Source organism: Pseudophryne corroboree, chromosome 5 (genome assembly GCF_028390025.1).
Source record: "Pseudophryne corroboree isolate aPseCor3 chromosome 5, aPseCor3.hap2, whole genome shotgun sequence".
Taxonomy (NCBI): Eukaryota; Metazoa; Chordata; class Amphibia; order Anura; family Myobatrachidae; genus Pseudophryne; species Pseudophryne corroboree.
This window is the reverse complement of record NC_086448.1, coordinates 195,824,632-195,840,852: the sequence shown is the minus strand read 5'-3', so window position 1 is coordinate 195,840,852 and position 16,221 is coordinate 195,824,632. Positions and strand designations below refer to the sequence as shown.

At 46.4% G+C, this 16,221-nt stretch overlaps 1 protein-coding gene across 1 annotated transcript in view; it reads right to left on the bottom strand.

The window, feature by feature from the left end:
* Nucleotides 1–16,221, bottom strand: part of SKAP2 (src kinase associated phosphoprotein 2) — a 678,462-nt gene that overhangs the window by 559,049 nt on the left and 103,192 nt on the right. Inside the window, exon 3 of the mRNA XM_063921995.1 lies at nucleotides 10,473–10,498. Coding sequence (XP_063778065.1) covers nucleotides 10,473–10,498 — 26 coding nt within the window. The remainder of the gene's footprint in view (nucleotides 1–10,472; nucleotides 10,499–16,221) is intronic.

The following is a 16,221-nucleotide window of genomic DNA, read 5'->3' as shown; positions in this document are numbered from 1 at the left end:
TCCACTCCCGGAATGAATACTGCTGACAGTGCTATCACATGATCTTCCGCCCAGCGAAGAATCCTTGCAGCTTCTGCCATTGCTGTCCTGCTTCTTGTGCCGCCCTGTCTGTTTACGTGGGCGACTGCCGTGATGTTGTCCGACTGGATCAACACCGGCTGACCCTGAAGCAGGGGTTTTGCCAGACTTAGAGCATTGTAAATCGCTCTTAGCTCCAGTATATTTATGTGAAGAGACATCTCCAGGCTTGACCATACTCCCTGGAAGTTTCTTCCTTGTGTGACCGCTCCCCAGCCTCTCAGACTGGCATCCGTGGTCACCAGGACCCAGTCCTGTATGCCGAATCTGCGGCCCTCTAACAGATGAGCACTCTGCAACCACCACAGAAGAGACACCCTTGTCCGTGGCGATAAGGTAATCCGCTGATGCATCTGCAGATGCGATCCGGACCATTTGTCCAGCAGATCCCACTGAAAAGTTCGTGCGTGGAATCTGCCGAATGGAATCGCTTCGTAAGAAGCCACCATCTTTTCCAGGACTCTTGTGCATTGATGCACAGACACTGTCCCTGGTTTTAGGAGGTTCCTGACAAGTTCGGATAACTCCCTGGCTTTCTCCTCCGGAATAAACACCTTTTTCTGAACCGTGTCCAGAATCATTCCCAGGAACAGCAGACGTGTCGTCGGGGTCAACTGAGATTTTGGAAAATTCAGAATCCACCCGTGTTGTTGCAGCACTAGTTGGGTTAGTGCTACTCCGTCTTCCAGCTGTTCTCTGGATCTTGCCCTTATCAGGAGATCGTCCAAGTAAGGGATAATTAATACGCCTCTTCTTCGTAGAAGGATCATCATTTCGGCCATTACCTTGGTAAAGACCCGAGGTGCCGTGGACAATCCAAACGGCAGCGTCTGAAACTGATAATGACAGTTTTGCACCACGAACCTGAGGTACCCTTGATGTGAAGGGCAAATTGGGACATGCAGGTAAGCGTCCTTTATGTCCAGGGACACCATAAAGTCCCCTTCTTCCAGATTCGCTATCACTGCTCTGAGTGACTCCATCTTGAACTTGAATTTTTGTATGTACAGGTTCAAAGATTTGAGATTTAGAATAGGTCTTACCGAGCCGTCCGGCTTCGGTACCACAAATAGCGTGGAGTAATACCCCTTTCCCTGTTGTAGGAGGGGTACCTTGACTATCACCTGCTGAGCAAACAGCTTGTGAATGGCTTCCAATACCGTCGCCCTGTCCGAGGGAGACGTTGGCAAAGCAGACTTTAGGAACCGGCGAGGGGGAGACTTCTCGAATTCCAACCTGTAACCCTGAGATACTACCTGTAGAATCCAGGGGTCCACCTGTGAGCAAGCCCACTGTGCGCTGAAATTCTTGAGTCGACCCCCCACCGTTCCTGAGTCCGCTTGTAAGGCCCCAGCGTCATGCTGAGGGCTTTGCAGAACCCTGGGAGGGCTTCTGTTCCTGGGCAGGGGCTGCTTGCTGCCCTCTCTTACCCCTTCCTCTGCCCCGAGGCAGATATGACTGTCCTTTTGTCCGCTTGTTCTTATAGGAACGAAAAGGACTGCGGCTGAAAAGACGGTGTCTTTTTCTGTTGGGAGGGGGTCTGAGGTAAAAAAGTGGATTTTCCGGCAGTTGCCGTAGCCACCAGATCCGATAGACCGGCGCCAACTAATTCCTCCCCTTTATACGGCAATACTTCCATATGTCGTTTGGAATCCGCATCACCTGACCACTGTCGCGTCCATAAACTCCTTCTGGCAGATATGGACATCGCATTTACTCTCGATGCCAGAGTGCAAATATCTCTCTGCGCATCTCGCATATAAAGGAAAGCATCCTTTAATTGCTCTATAGTCAATAAAATACTGTCCCTATCCAGGGTATCAATATTTTCAGTCAGGGAATCCAACCAGACGACCCCAGCACTGCACATCCAGGCTGAGGCGATGGCTGGTCGCAGTATAACACCAGTATGAGTGTATATACTTTTCAGGGTAGTTTCCAGCCTCCTATCAGCTGGATCCTTGAGGGCGGCCGTATCAGGAGACGGTAACGCCACTTGTTTCGATAAGCGTGTGAGCGCCTTATCCACCCTAGGGGGTGTTTCCCAGCGCGCCCTAACCTCTGGCGGGAAAGGGTATAATGCTAATAACTTTTTTGAAATTAGCATTTTTCTATCTGGGTTAACCCACGCTTCATCACATACATCATTTAATTCCTCTGATTCAGGAAAAACTACAGGTAGTTTTTTCACCCCCCACATAATACCCCTTTTTGTGGTACTTGTAGTATCAGAGATATGCAAAGCCTCCTTCATTGCCGTGATCATATAACGTGTGGCCCTACTTGAAAATACGTTTGTTTCATCACCGTCGACACTAGATTCAGTGTCTGTGTCTGGGTCTGTGTCGACCGACTGAGGTAAAGGGCGCTTTACAGCCCCTGACGGTGTCTGAGACGCCTGGGCAGGTACTAACTGGTTTGCCGGCCGTCTCATGTCGTCAACTGATTTTTGTAATGTGCTGACATTATCACGTAATTCCATAAACAAAGCCATCCATTCCGGTGTCGACTCCCTGGGGGGTGACATCACCATTATCGGCAATTGCTCTGCCTCCACGCCAACATCGTCCTCATACATGTCGACACACACGTACCGACACACAGCAGACACACAGGGAATGCTCTTATCGAAGACAGGACCCCACTAGCCCTTTGGGGAGACAGAGGGAGAGTTTGCCAGCACACACCCAAACGCTATAATATATATGGGAACAACCCTATATAAGTGTTGTTCCTTATAGCCGCTTAAATATATAAAAATATCGCCAAAATATGCCCCCCCTCTCTGTTTTACCCTGTTTCTGTAGTGCAGTGCAGGGGAGAGTCCTGGGAGCCTTCCTCACAGCGGAGCTGAGCAGGAAAATGGCGCTGTGTGCTGAGGAGAATAAGCCCCGCCCCCTATTCCGGCGGGCTTTTCTCCCGGAGTTTTAGACATTTGGCATGGGTTAAATACATACATATAGCCTTAATGGCTATATGTGATGTATTCTTTTGCCATAAAAGGTATTATATATTGCTGCCCAGGGCGCCCCCAGCAGCGCCCTGCACCCTCCGTGACCGTCTGGTGTGAAGTGTGTGACAACAATGGCGCACAGCTGCAGTGCTGTGCGCTACCTTCATGAAGACTGAAGAGCCTTCTGCCGCCTGTTTCCGGACCTTCAATCTTCAGCATCTGTAAGGGGGGTCGGCGGCGCGGCTCCGGGACGAACCCCAGGGTGAGACCTGTGTTCCGACTCCCTCTGGAGCTAATGGTGTCCAGTAGCCTAAGAATCCAATCCATCCTGCACGCAGGTGAGTTGAAATTCTCTCCCCTAAGTCCCTCGATGCAGTGAGCCTGTTGCCAGCAGGACTCACTGAAAATAAAAAACCTAAAAAACTTTTTCTAAGCAGCTCTTTAGGAGAGCCACCTAGATTGCACCCTGCTCGGACGGGCACAAAAACCTAACTGAGGCTTGGAGGAGGGTCATAGGGGGAGGAGCCAGTACACACCATGTGATCCTAAAAGCTTACTTTTTGTGCCCTGTCTCCTGCGGAGCCGCTAATCCCCATGGTCCTGACGGAGTCCCCAGCATCCACTTAGGACGTTAGAGAAAAGAAATTTAAATGGTCTGAGGAGAAACGTAAACTTGCGAATATGCCATTTACGACACGGAGTGGCAAGGAATGGTTGAGGCCCTGGCCTATGTTCATGACTAGTGGTTCAGCTTCAGCTTGACGATGGAAGCCCTCAGCTTGACGATGGAAGCCCTCATAACTGAGGCCTTGACACTTATGTTGGTGTTAGACGTGCATCCGGTATCCGCCATTAGTGCAGTGGGATTTAGACAATTGATGGAGGTATTGTGTCCCCGGTACCAAATCCCATCTAGATTCTACTTAACTAGGCAGGCGATACCGAGATCTTGCCATTTAATTCCAGTGATTTGGACATATAAATCCAGTGATTTTGCCATCTAATTCCAATGATTTGAATGTATAATAGAGATGAGCGGGTTCGGTTTCTCTGAATCCGAACCCGCACGAACTTCATGTTTTTTTCACGGGTCCGAGCAGACTCGGATCCTCCCGCCTTGCTCGGTTAACCCGAGCGCGCCCGAACGTCATCATGACGCTGTCGGATTCTCGCGAGACTCGGATTCTATATAAGGAGCCGCGCGTCGCCGCCATTTTCACACGTGCATTGAGATTGATAGGGAGAGGACGTGGCTGGCGTCCTCTCCATTTAGATTAGGGTTGAGAGAGAGAGAGAGAGATTGACCTGAGGCTGTGATACTGTAGAAGAGAGTGCAGAGTTTAGTGACTGACGACCACAGTGACCACCAGACAGTGCAGTTGTTTGTTTTATTTAATATATCCGTTCTCTGCCTGAAAAAAACGATACACACAGTGACTCAGTCACATACCATATCTGTGTGCACTGCTCAGCCCAGTGTGCTGCATCAATGTATATATATATCTGACTGTGCTCAGCTCACACAGCTTATAATTGTGGGGGAGACTGGGGAGCACTGCAGTGCCAGTTATAGGTTATAGCAGGAGCCAGGAGTACATAATATTATATTAAAATTAAACAGTGCACACTTTTGCTGCAGGAGTGCCACTGCCAGTGTGACTAGTGACCAGTGACCTGACCACCAGTATATATAATATTAGTAGTATACTATCTCTTTATCAACCAGTCTATATTAGCAGCAGACACAGTACAGTGCGGTAGTTCACGGCTGTGGCTACCTCTGTGTCGGCACTCGGCAGCCCGTCCATAATTGTATATACCACCTAACCGTGGTTTTTTTTTCTTTCTTTATAGTCATACTAGTTACGAGTATACTATCTCTTTATCAACCAGTCTATATTAGCAGCAGACACAGTACAGTGCGGTAGTTCACGGCTGTGGCTACCTCTGTGTCGGCACTCGGCAGCCCGTCCATAATTGTATATACCACCTAACCGTGGTTTTTTTTTCTTTCTTTATACATACATACTAGTTACGAGTATACTATCTCTTTATCAACCAGTCTATATATTAGCAGCAGACACAGTACAGTGCGGTAGTTCACGGCTGTGGCTACCTCTGTGTCGGCACTCGGCAGCCCGTCCATAATTGTATATACCACCTAACCGTGGTTTTTTTTTCTTTCTTTATACATACATACTAGTTACGAGTATACTATCTCTTTATCAACCAGTCTATATTAGCAGCAGACACAGTACAGTGCGGTAGTTCACGGCTGTGGCTACCTCTGTGTCGGCACTCGGCAGCCCGTCCATAATTGTATATACCACCTAACCGTGGTTTTTTTTTCTTTCTTTATACATACATACTAGTTACGAGTATACTATCTCTTTATCAACCAGTCTATATATTAGCAGCAGACACAGTACAGTGCGGTAGTTCACGGCTGTGGCTACCTCTGTGTCGGCACTCGGCAGCCCGTCCATAATTGTATATACCACCTAACCGTGGTTTTTTTTTCTTTCTTTATACATACATACTAGTTACGAGTATACTATCTCTTTATCAACCAGTCTATATTAGCAGCAGACACAGTACAGTGCGGTAGTTCACGGCTGTGGCTACCTCTGTGTCGGCACTCGGCAGCCCGTCCATAATTGTATATACCACCTAACCGTGGTTTTTTTTTCTTTCTTTATAGTCATACTAGTTACGAGTATACTATCTCTTTATCAACCAGTCTATATTAGCAGCAGACACAGTACAGTGCGGTAGTTCACGGCTGTGGCTACCTCTGTGTCGGCACTCGGCAGCCCGTCCATAATTGTATATACCACCTAACCGTGGTTTTTTTTTCTTTCTTTATACATACATACTAGTTACGAGTATACTATCTCTTTATCAACCAGTCTATATATTAGCAGCAGACACAGTACAGTGCGGTAGTTCACGGCTGTGGCTACCTCTGTGTCGGCACTCGGCAGCCCGTCCATAATTGTATATACCACCTAACCGTGGTTTTTTTTTCTTTCTTTATAGTCATACTAGTTACGAGTATACTATCTCTTTATCAACCAGTCTATATTAGCAGCAACCACAGTACAGTGCGGTAGTTCACGGCTGTGGCTACCTCTGTGTCGGCACTCGGCAGCCCGTCCATAATTGTATATACCACCTAACCGTGGTTTTTTTTTCTTTCTTTATACATACATACTAGTTACGAGTATACTATCTCTTTATCAACCAGTCTATATTAGCAGCAGACACAGTACAGTGCGGTAGTTCACGGCTGTGGCTACCTCTGTGTCGGCACTCGGCAGCCCGTCCATAATTGTATATACCACCTAACCGTGGTTTTTTTTCTTTCTTTATACATACATACTAGTTACGAGTATACTATCTCTTTATCAACCAGTCTATATATTAGCAGCAGACACAGTACAGTGCGGTAGTTCACGGCTGTGGCTACCTCTGTGTCGGCACTCGGCAGCCCGTCCATAATTGTATATACCAGCTAACCGTGGTTTTTTTTTCTTTCTTTATACATACATACTAGTTACGAGTATACTATCTCTTTATCAACCAGTCTATATATTAGCAGCAGACACAGTACAGTGCGGTAGTTCACGGCTGTGGCTACCTCTGTGTCGGCACTCGGCAGCCCGTCCATAATTGTATACTAGTATCCAATCCATCCATCTCCATTGTTTACCTGAGGTGCCTTTTAGTTGTGCCTATTAAAATATGGAGAACAAAAATGTTGAGGTTCCAAAATTAGGGAAAGATCAAGATCCACTTCCACCTTGTGCTGAAGCTGCTGCCACTAGTCATGGCCGAGACGATGAAATGCCAGCAACGTCGTCTGCCAAGGCCGATGCCCAATGTCATAGTACAGAGCATGTCAAATCCAAAACACCAAATATCAGTAAAAAAAGGACTCCAAAACCTAAAATAAAATTGTCGGAGGAGAAGCGTAAACTTGCCAATATGCCATTTACCACACGGAGTGGCAAGGAACGGCTGAGGCCCTGGCCTATGTTCATGGCTAGTGGTTCAGCTTCACATGAGGATGGAAGCACTCAGCCTCTCGCTAGAAAAATTAAAAGACTAAAGCTGGCAAAAGCAGTAGCACCGCAAAGAACTGTGCGTTCTTCGAAATCCCAAATCCACAAGGAGAGTCCGACTCCAATTGTGTCGGTTGCGATGCCTGACCTTCCCAACACTGGACGTGAAGAGCATGCGCCTTCCACCATTTGCACGCCCCCTGCAAGTGATGGAAGGAGCACCCGCAGTCCAGTTCCTGATAGTCAGATTGAAGATGTCAGTGTTGAAGTACACCAGGATGAGGAGGATATGGGTGTTGCTGGCGCTGGGGAGGAAATTGACCAGGAGGATTCTGATGGTGAGGTGGTTTGTTTAAGTCAGGCACCCGGGGAGACACCTGTTGTCCGTGGTAGGAATATGGCCGTTGACATGCCTGGTGAAAATACCAAAAAAATCAGCTCTTCGGTGTGGAAGTATTTCACCAGAAATGCGGACAACAGGTGTCAAGCCGTGTGTTCCCTTTGTCAAGCTGTAATAAGTAGGGGTAAGGACGTTAACCACCTCGGAACATCCTCCCTTATACGTCACCTGCAGCGCATTCATAATAAGTCAGTGACAAGTTCAAAAACTTTGGGTGACAGCGGAAGCAGTCCACTGACCAGTAAATCCCTTCCTCTTGTAACCAAGCTCACGCAAACCACCCCACCAACTCCCTCAGTGTCAATTTCCTCCTTCCCCAGGAATGCCAATAGTCCTAGATGGGCCCGGTGTTTGTGTCGGCCACTAGGGTCGCTTATCTTACTCACACAGCTACCTCATTGCGCCTCTTTTTTTCTTTGCGTCATGTGCTGTTTGGGGAGGGTTTTTTGGAAGGGACATCCTGCGTGACACTGCAGTGACACTCCTAGATGGGCCCGGTGTTTGTGTCGGCCACTAGGGTCGCTAATCTTACTCACACAGCTACCTCATTGCGCCTCTTTTTTTCTTTGCGTCATGTGCTGTTAGGGGAGGGTTTTTTGGAAGGGCCATCCTGCGTGACACTGCAGTGCCACTCCTAGATGGGCCCGGTGTTTGTGTCGGCCACTAGGGTCGCTTATCTTACTCACACAGCGACCTCGGTGCAAATTTTAGGACTAAAAATAATATTGTGAGGTGTGAGGTATTCAGAATAGACTGAAAATGAGTGGAAATTATGGTTTTTGAGGTTAATAATACTTTGGGATCAAAATGACCGCCAAATTCTATGATTTAAGCTGTTTTTTAGGTTTTTTGGAAAAAAACACCCGAATCCAAAACACACCCGAATCCGACAAAAAAAATTCGGTGAGGTTTTGCCAAAACGCGGTCGAACCCAAAACACGGCCGCGGAACCGAACCCAAAACCAAAACACAAAACCCGAAAAATTTCCGGCGCTCATCTCTAATGTATAATTCCAGTGATTTGGATGTATAATTACAGTGATTTTGCAGTATTATTACAGTGATTTTGCAGTATAATTCCGGTGATTTTGCCATTTAATTTCAGTGATTTAGACGTATAATTCCAGTGATTATGCCATTTAATTCCAGTGATTTGGACGTATAATTCCAGTGATTTGGACTTATAATTCCAGTGGGAATTGTTTGTGTCGCTTGGCTTAGTCATACAGCTACCTCATTGAACCTCTTCGACATCTTTGCATGAGGTGCTGTTTGGGGCCTAATTTTTTGAAAAGTGCCATCCTGTCTGACACTGCCGTATGAGTCCAGGGGTACTGCTGTATTAGTCCTAGGGTACTGCCGTATAAGTCCACCAATTGCAGAATTTTTTAAAAATGACAGGGGAGTGCTGGAGATGCTGTCAGTGGACCAAACAATTGCGGCCCACTCTCGACATTCAGCCACTGCGTGACACTACTAGATGGGCCAGGTGGTTGTGTCGCTTAGCTTAGTCATACAGCAACCTCGGTGCACCTTTTTTTCTTCTTTGCATCATGTGCTATTTGGAGCCTTTTTTTGATATCTGCCCTCCTGTCTGCCACTGCAGTGCCACTCCTAGATGTGTCGCTTGGCTTAGTCATACAGCTACCTCATTGCACCTTTTCTACATCTTTGCATGAGGTGCTGTTTGAGGTCTAGTTTTTGAAAAGTGCCATCCTGTCTGCCACTGCAGTGCCACTCCTAGATGGGCCATGTGTTTGTGCCGCACACTTGTGTCGCTTAACCTGACCATCCAGCTACCTAATTGCACCTCTTTTTCTCCTTTGCATGAGGTGCTGTTTCGGGACTAGTTTTTGAATAGTGCCATCCTGTCTGCAACTGCAGTGCCACTCCTAGATGGGCCAGGTGTTTGTGCCGCACACTTGTGTCGCTTAGCTTGGTCATACAACCACCTCGGTGCAACTTTTAGGCCTAAAAACAATATTGTGAGGTGTTCAGAATAGACTAGAAATTAGTGGAAATGAATGTTATTGAGGTTAATAATACCGTAGGAGCAAAATTACCCCCAAATTCTGTGATTTTAGCTGTTCTTATAATTTTTTCAAAAATCATCCAGATCCAAAACCAAAACACGAAAGGGTGGTTTTGGCAAAACCAAGCCAAAACCAAAACACAAAAGTGGAATTATAACCAAAACCAAAACACGAAAAGTGCCAGCTACACATCTCTAACTTTTATTAATGTGGTTTTCTCTAACAAATGTACACACTGGGCCTTAATTAAAGTAAGGAGCAGATCCAGCTAAAAGGTGCAAATATGCACCTGAATAAACCAGATTGTGATGCAAAGGGTGCAAATGTAATTATTTGGGAAAGTACAGTTTGCTTTAGCACTCAAATCTAGCCACCTTTACTTTAGACTTATGATTTAGAGCTGCCCTAGGATGCTTCCCCTGCCACCCTAATAGAGCCAAATCCACCCAAACGTTTTATTTACAACCCCACTGCTGACCCACAGCGGGACATTCTAAATTGTCCATTATAGCTGGATTTATTTCTACCTGTAAATGTAGACTTACCATACTATCCCTTTAAACCAAGACACTCATGAATTACACAGATTTACTACCTGCTTAAAATCAGGTGAAATGCAGGCTTGAAGTCTGCCAGCCACAGTATCTGAGTAATTCATAAGTGTCCCGGTTTAAAGGAATAGTATGGCAATGAGGCCCAGTATGTGCACAGATAAACCAGCAAAATAGCTGCATAGACAATTTCACCTGTGCACCAAGAGTTAATGGCCACAAGCAGGAAGTTCATGCTTCAAAAAACAATTGTTCGTATTCAGCTGCTGTTTTATTCTCTGCCAGCAGGGTGTGCTATGATCTTCATTTCTGTGTATTCTGTTCTACAACCTAAATTTTCTTTTGCCTGTAAGTAGGAGTAGACAGAGGACTCTAAAGTCACAAAAAAATTACCTTTATCATGAAATTCCTGTGGGTAGCTAGAAAAAAAAAGAAAGGAAAACACAAATGAATATCATCATACTTTATCTCTGTTATTAAGGAAAATAAATGAATTATGTAATCAGAATAAAAAGTTCTGTGCAATAAAATTCAGAAGATTTGCCCTGGAGGTGTCATGTCTGCTGAATTTGACAGTGTAATATATAGCATTAGTCAGTCTTAGAAAAGTTCCAAATTCTCACCCGTACCTTTGTACATACATTAATTTTATTTTATGCTAGCATTTAGCATTGCTGTGAATTCTTGTAACATTTAAGGTGTATAACAAGAGGGTAGCTGTATATATATATATATATATATATATATATATATATATAGCACACAGTCGGCGGCACTCACGGCTCCCTCAGCGGGGAATAAAACGAGACGAAGTCACGAAGAGAGTCAACGTTTCAATGTTGTAGATAAAACATTTTCATCAGGACAAAATGTTTTATCTACAACATTGAAACGTTGACTCTCTTCGTGACTTCGTCTCGTTTTATTCCCCGCTGAGGGAGCCGTGAGTGCCGCCGACTGTGTGCTATGTTTGGAGACATCCCTGCTGGGGATGTTATACGGAGGGCACCGGCCTTATTTACTTGTATTGCCTAGTATGGAGTGCTGCTGACTACTGCAAATACTATATATATATATATATCTATATATCTATATCTATATATATATCTATATATATATATATATATATATATAAAATATGTGTGTGCAGGGGCATTTTAAGAGAGGAGGGGACCTGCATGCAGCCTCTATCGCGGGCCCCCTCCTCTCCAGCAGCAGTAGACTCTGGCATAATGCCAGGGTCTACTGCGCATGCGCAGGTCTCCGGGAGTATGGCGCCTACGCTTTTTCCCCGGGGACACCTCCAGTTCGCATGTGCAAATCACTTGGAAATGGCCACGGCGGACATTTTCCAAGTGATTTATGCCCGCACAGCAGGGCTGCCGCTGCGGGACTCCAGAGCGGTAAGTATAATATATGGGTGCGGTGTGGGCACCCTGGACCCAGGGGCCTGTGTGCACTGCACACACTACACCCATTATAGAAATGCCAATGTATATGTGTGTGTATATTATTTGTTTATTTAAATAGCGCAAACATATTCCGCAGCACTATATATATATATATATATATATTATACACACACACACACACACACACACACACACACACACATATATATATAATTTATATACACACACACACACACACACACACACACACACACACACACACACACACACACACTATATCTATATGCTATATACAGAGCTGGATTAAGGCATTGGGGGGCCCGGGGTTCTTAAGACAGGGGGGCCCTAAGGTCTAAAATTGTGTGTGTATGTATGTATATATATATATATAATAAGAATTTACTTACCGATAATTCTATTTCTCGGAGTCCGTAGTGGATGCTGGGGTTCCTGAAAGGACCATGGGGAATAGCGGCTCCGCAGGAGACAGGGCACAAAAGTAAAGCTTTTACAGGTCAGGTGGTGTGTACTGGCTCCTCCCCCTATGACCCTCCTCCAGACTCCAGTTAGGTACTGTGCCCGGACGAGCGTACACAATAAGGGAGGATTTTGAATCCCGGGTAAGACTCATACCAGCCACACCAATCACACCGTACAACTTGTGATCTAAACCCAGTTAACAGTATGATAACAGAGGAGCCTCTGAAAGATGGCTTCCTAAACAATAACCCGAATTAGTTAACAATAACTATGTACAAGTATTGCAGATAATCCGCACTTGGGATGGGCGCCCAGCATCCACTACGGACTCCGAGAAATAGAATTATCGGTAAGTAAATTCTTATTTTCTCTATCGTCCTAAGTGGATGCTGGGGTTCCTGAAAGGACCATGGGGATTATACCAAAGCTCCCAAACGGGCGGGAGAGTGCGGATGACTCTGCAGCACCGAATGAGAGAACTCCAGGTCCTCCTTTGCCAGGGTATCAAATTTGTAAAAATTTACAAACGTGTTCTTCCCTGACCACGTAGCTGCTCGGCAGAGTTGTAATGCCGAGACCCCTCGGGCAGCCGCCCAAGATGAGCCCACCTTCCTTGCGGAATGGGCCTTAACAGATTTAGGCTGTGGCAGGCCTGCCACAGAATGTACAAGTTGAATTTTGTTACAAAACCAACGAGCAATCGACTGCTTAGAAGCAGGTGCACCCAACTTGTTGGGTGCATACAGTATAAACAGCGAGTCAGATTTTCTGACTCCAGCCGTCCTTTAAATGTATATTTTTAAGGCTCTGACAACGTCCAACAACTTGGAGTCCTTCAAGTCGTCTGTAGCCGCAGGCACTACAAGAGGCTGGTTCAGGTGAAACGCTGATACCACCTTAGGGAGAAAATGCGGACGCGTCCGCAGCTCTGCCCTATGTCGAATGGAAAATTAAATAAGGGCTTTTATAAGACAAAGCCGCCAGTTCAGATACTCTCCCGGCCGAAGCCAGGGCCAGTAACATAGTCACTTTCCATGTGAGATATTTCAAATCCACATTCTTTAGTGGTTCAAACCAATTGGATTTGAGGAAATCTAAAACTACATTTAGATCCCACGGTGCCACCTTAGGCACCACAGGAGGCTGTATATGCAGTACTCCTTTGATAAAAATCTGGACCTCAGGGACTGAGGCCAATTCTTTGTGGAAGAATATTGATAGGGCCGAAATTTGAACCTTAATAGATCCCAATTTGAGACCCATAGACAATCCTGATTGCAGGAAATGTAGGAAAACGACCCAGTTGAAATTCCTCCATCGGAGCACTCCGCTGCTCGCACCACGCAACATATTTTCGCCAAATACGGCGATAATGCTTCGCGGTGACTTCCTTCCTTGCCTTTATCAAGGTAGGAATGACTTCTTCTGGAATGCCTTTTCCTTTTAGGATCTGGCATTCAACGCCATGCCGTCAAACGCAGCCGCGGTAAGTCTTGAAAAAGACAAGGACCCTGCTGAAGCAGGTCCCTTCTCAGAAGTAGAGGCCACGGATCGTCCGTGACCATCTCTTGAAGTTCCGGGTACCAAGTCCTTCTTGGCCAATCCGGAGCCACTAGTCTTACTCCTCTTTGCCGTATAATCCTCAATACCTTTGGTATGAGAGGCAGAGGAGGAAACACATATACCGACTGGTACACCCAAGGTGTTACCAGCGCGTCCACAGCTATTGCCTGCGGATCTCTTGACCTGGCGCAATACCTGTCCAGTGTTTTGTTGAGGCGAGACGCCATCATGTCCACCATTGGTTTTACCCAACGGTTTAATAGCATGTGGAAAACTTCTGGATGAAGTCCCCACTCTCCCGGGTGAAGGTCGTGTCTGCTGAGGAAGTCTGCTTCCCAGTTGTCCACGCCCGGGATGAATACTGCTGACAGTGCTATCACGTGATTCTCCGCCCAGCGAAGGATCCTGGCAGCTTCTGCCATTGCCCTCCTGCTTCTTGTGCCGCCCTGTCTGTTTACATGGGCGACTGCCGTGATGTTGTCTGACTGGATCAACACCGGTCTTCCTTGAAGCAGAGGTTCCGCCTGGCTTAGAGCATTGTAGATTGCTCTTAGTTCCAGAATGCTTATGTGAAGAGACTTTTTCAGGCTCGACCACACTCCCTGGAAATTTCTTCCCTGTGTGACTGCTCCCCAGCCTCTCAGGCTGGCATCCGTGGTCACCAGGATCCAATCCTGTATGCCGAATCTGCGGCCCTCCAATAGATGAGCCTCCTGCAACCACCACAGAAGGGATACCCTTGTCCTCGGCGACAGGGTTATCCGCAGGTGCATCTGAAGATGCGACCCTGACCATTTGTCCAACAGATCCCTTTGCATGGAATCTGCCGAAAGGGATTGCTTCGTAAGAAGCTACCATTTTTTCCCAGGACTCTTGTGCATTGATGTACAGACACCTTTCCTGGTTTTAGGAGGTTCCTGACCAGGTCAGATAACTCCTTGGCTTTTTCTTCGGGAAGAAAAACCTTTTTCTGAACTGTGTCCAGAATCATCCCCAGGAACAGCAGACGAGTTGTCGGCATTAATTGGGATTTTGGAATATTCAGAATCCATCCGTGCTGCTTTAGCACCTCTTGAGATAGTGCTAAACCCATCTCTAGCTGTTCTCTGGACCTTGCCCTTATTAGGAGATCGTCCAAGTATGGGATAATTAATACGCCTTTTCTTCGAAGAAGAAATATTATCTCGGCCATTACCTTTGTAAAGACCCGAGGTGCCGTGGACAAACCAAACGGCAGCGTCTGAAACTGATAGTGACAGTTTTGTACAACGAACCTGAGGTACCCCTGGTGTGAGGGGTAATTGGAACGTGGAGATACGCATCCTTGATGTCCAAGGATACCATAAAGTCCCCTTCCTCCAGGTTCGCTATCACTGCTCTGAGTGACTCCATCTTGAACTTGAACTTCTTTATGTATAGGTTCAAGGACTTCAGATTTAGAATAGGCCTTACCGAGCCATCCGGCTTCGGTACCACAAATAGAGTGGAATAATACCCCTTCCCTTGTTGTAGAAGAGGTACCTTGACTATCACCTGCTGAGAATACAGCTTGTGAATGGCTTCCAAAACCGTCTCCCTTTCTGAGGGGGACGTTGGTAAAGCAGACTTCAGGAAACGGCGAGGTGGCTCTGTCTCTAATTTCAACCTGTACCCCTGAGATATTATCTGCAGGATCCAGGGATTTACCTGCGAGTGAGCCCACTGCGCGCTGTAATTTTAGAGACGACCGCCTACCGCCCCCGAGTCCGCTTGCGAAGCCCCAGCGTCATGCTGAGGCTTTTGTAGAAGCCGGGGAGGGCTTCTGTTCCTGGGAAGGAGCTGCCTGTTGCTGTCTCTTCCCTCGTCCTCTGCCTCGTGGCAGATATGAATAGCCCTTTGCTCTCTTATTTTTAAAGGAACGAAAGGGCTGCGGTTGAAAGGTCGGTGCCTTTTTCTGTTGGGGAGTGACTTGAGGTAGAAAGGTGGATTTCCCGGCCGTAGCCGTGGCCACCAAATCCGATAGACCGACCTCAAATAACTCCTCTACGCATCGCCTGTCCACTGTCGTGTCCATAAAGCTCTTCTGGCCGAAATGGACATAGCACTTACCCGTGATGCCAGTGTGCAGATATCTCTCTGTGCATCACGCATATAAAGAAATGCATCCTTTATTTGTTCTAACGACAGTAAAATATTGTCCCTGTCCAGGGTATCAATATTTTCGATCAGGGACTCTGACCAAACTACCCCAGCACTGCACATCCAGGCAGTCGCCATAGCTGGTCGTAGTATAACACCTGCATGTGTGTATATACCTTTTTGGATATTTTCCATCCTCCTATCTGATGGATCTTTAAGTGCGTCCGTCTCAGGAGAGGGTAACGCCACATGTTTTGATAAGCGTGTTAGCGCTTTGTCCACCCTAGGAGGTGTTTCCCAGCGCTCCCTAACCTCTGGCGGGAAAGGGTATAAAGCCAATAACTTCTTTGAAATTAGCAGTTTTTTATCGGGGCACCCCACGCTTCATCACACACGTCATTTAATTCTTCTGATTCGGTAAAAACTACTGGTAGTTTTTTCACACCCCACATAATACCCTGTTTAGTGGTACCTGTAGTATCAGCTAAATGTAACATCTCCTTTATTGCCAAAATCATATAACGTGTGGCCCTACTGGAAAATACGGTTGATTCGTCACCTTCACCACC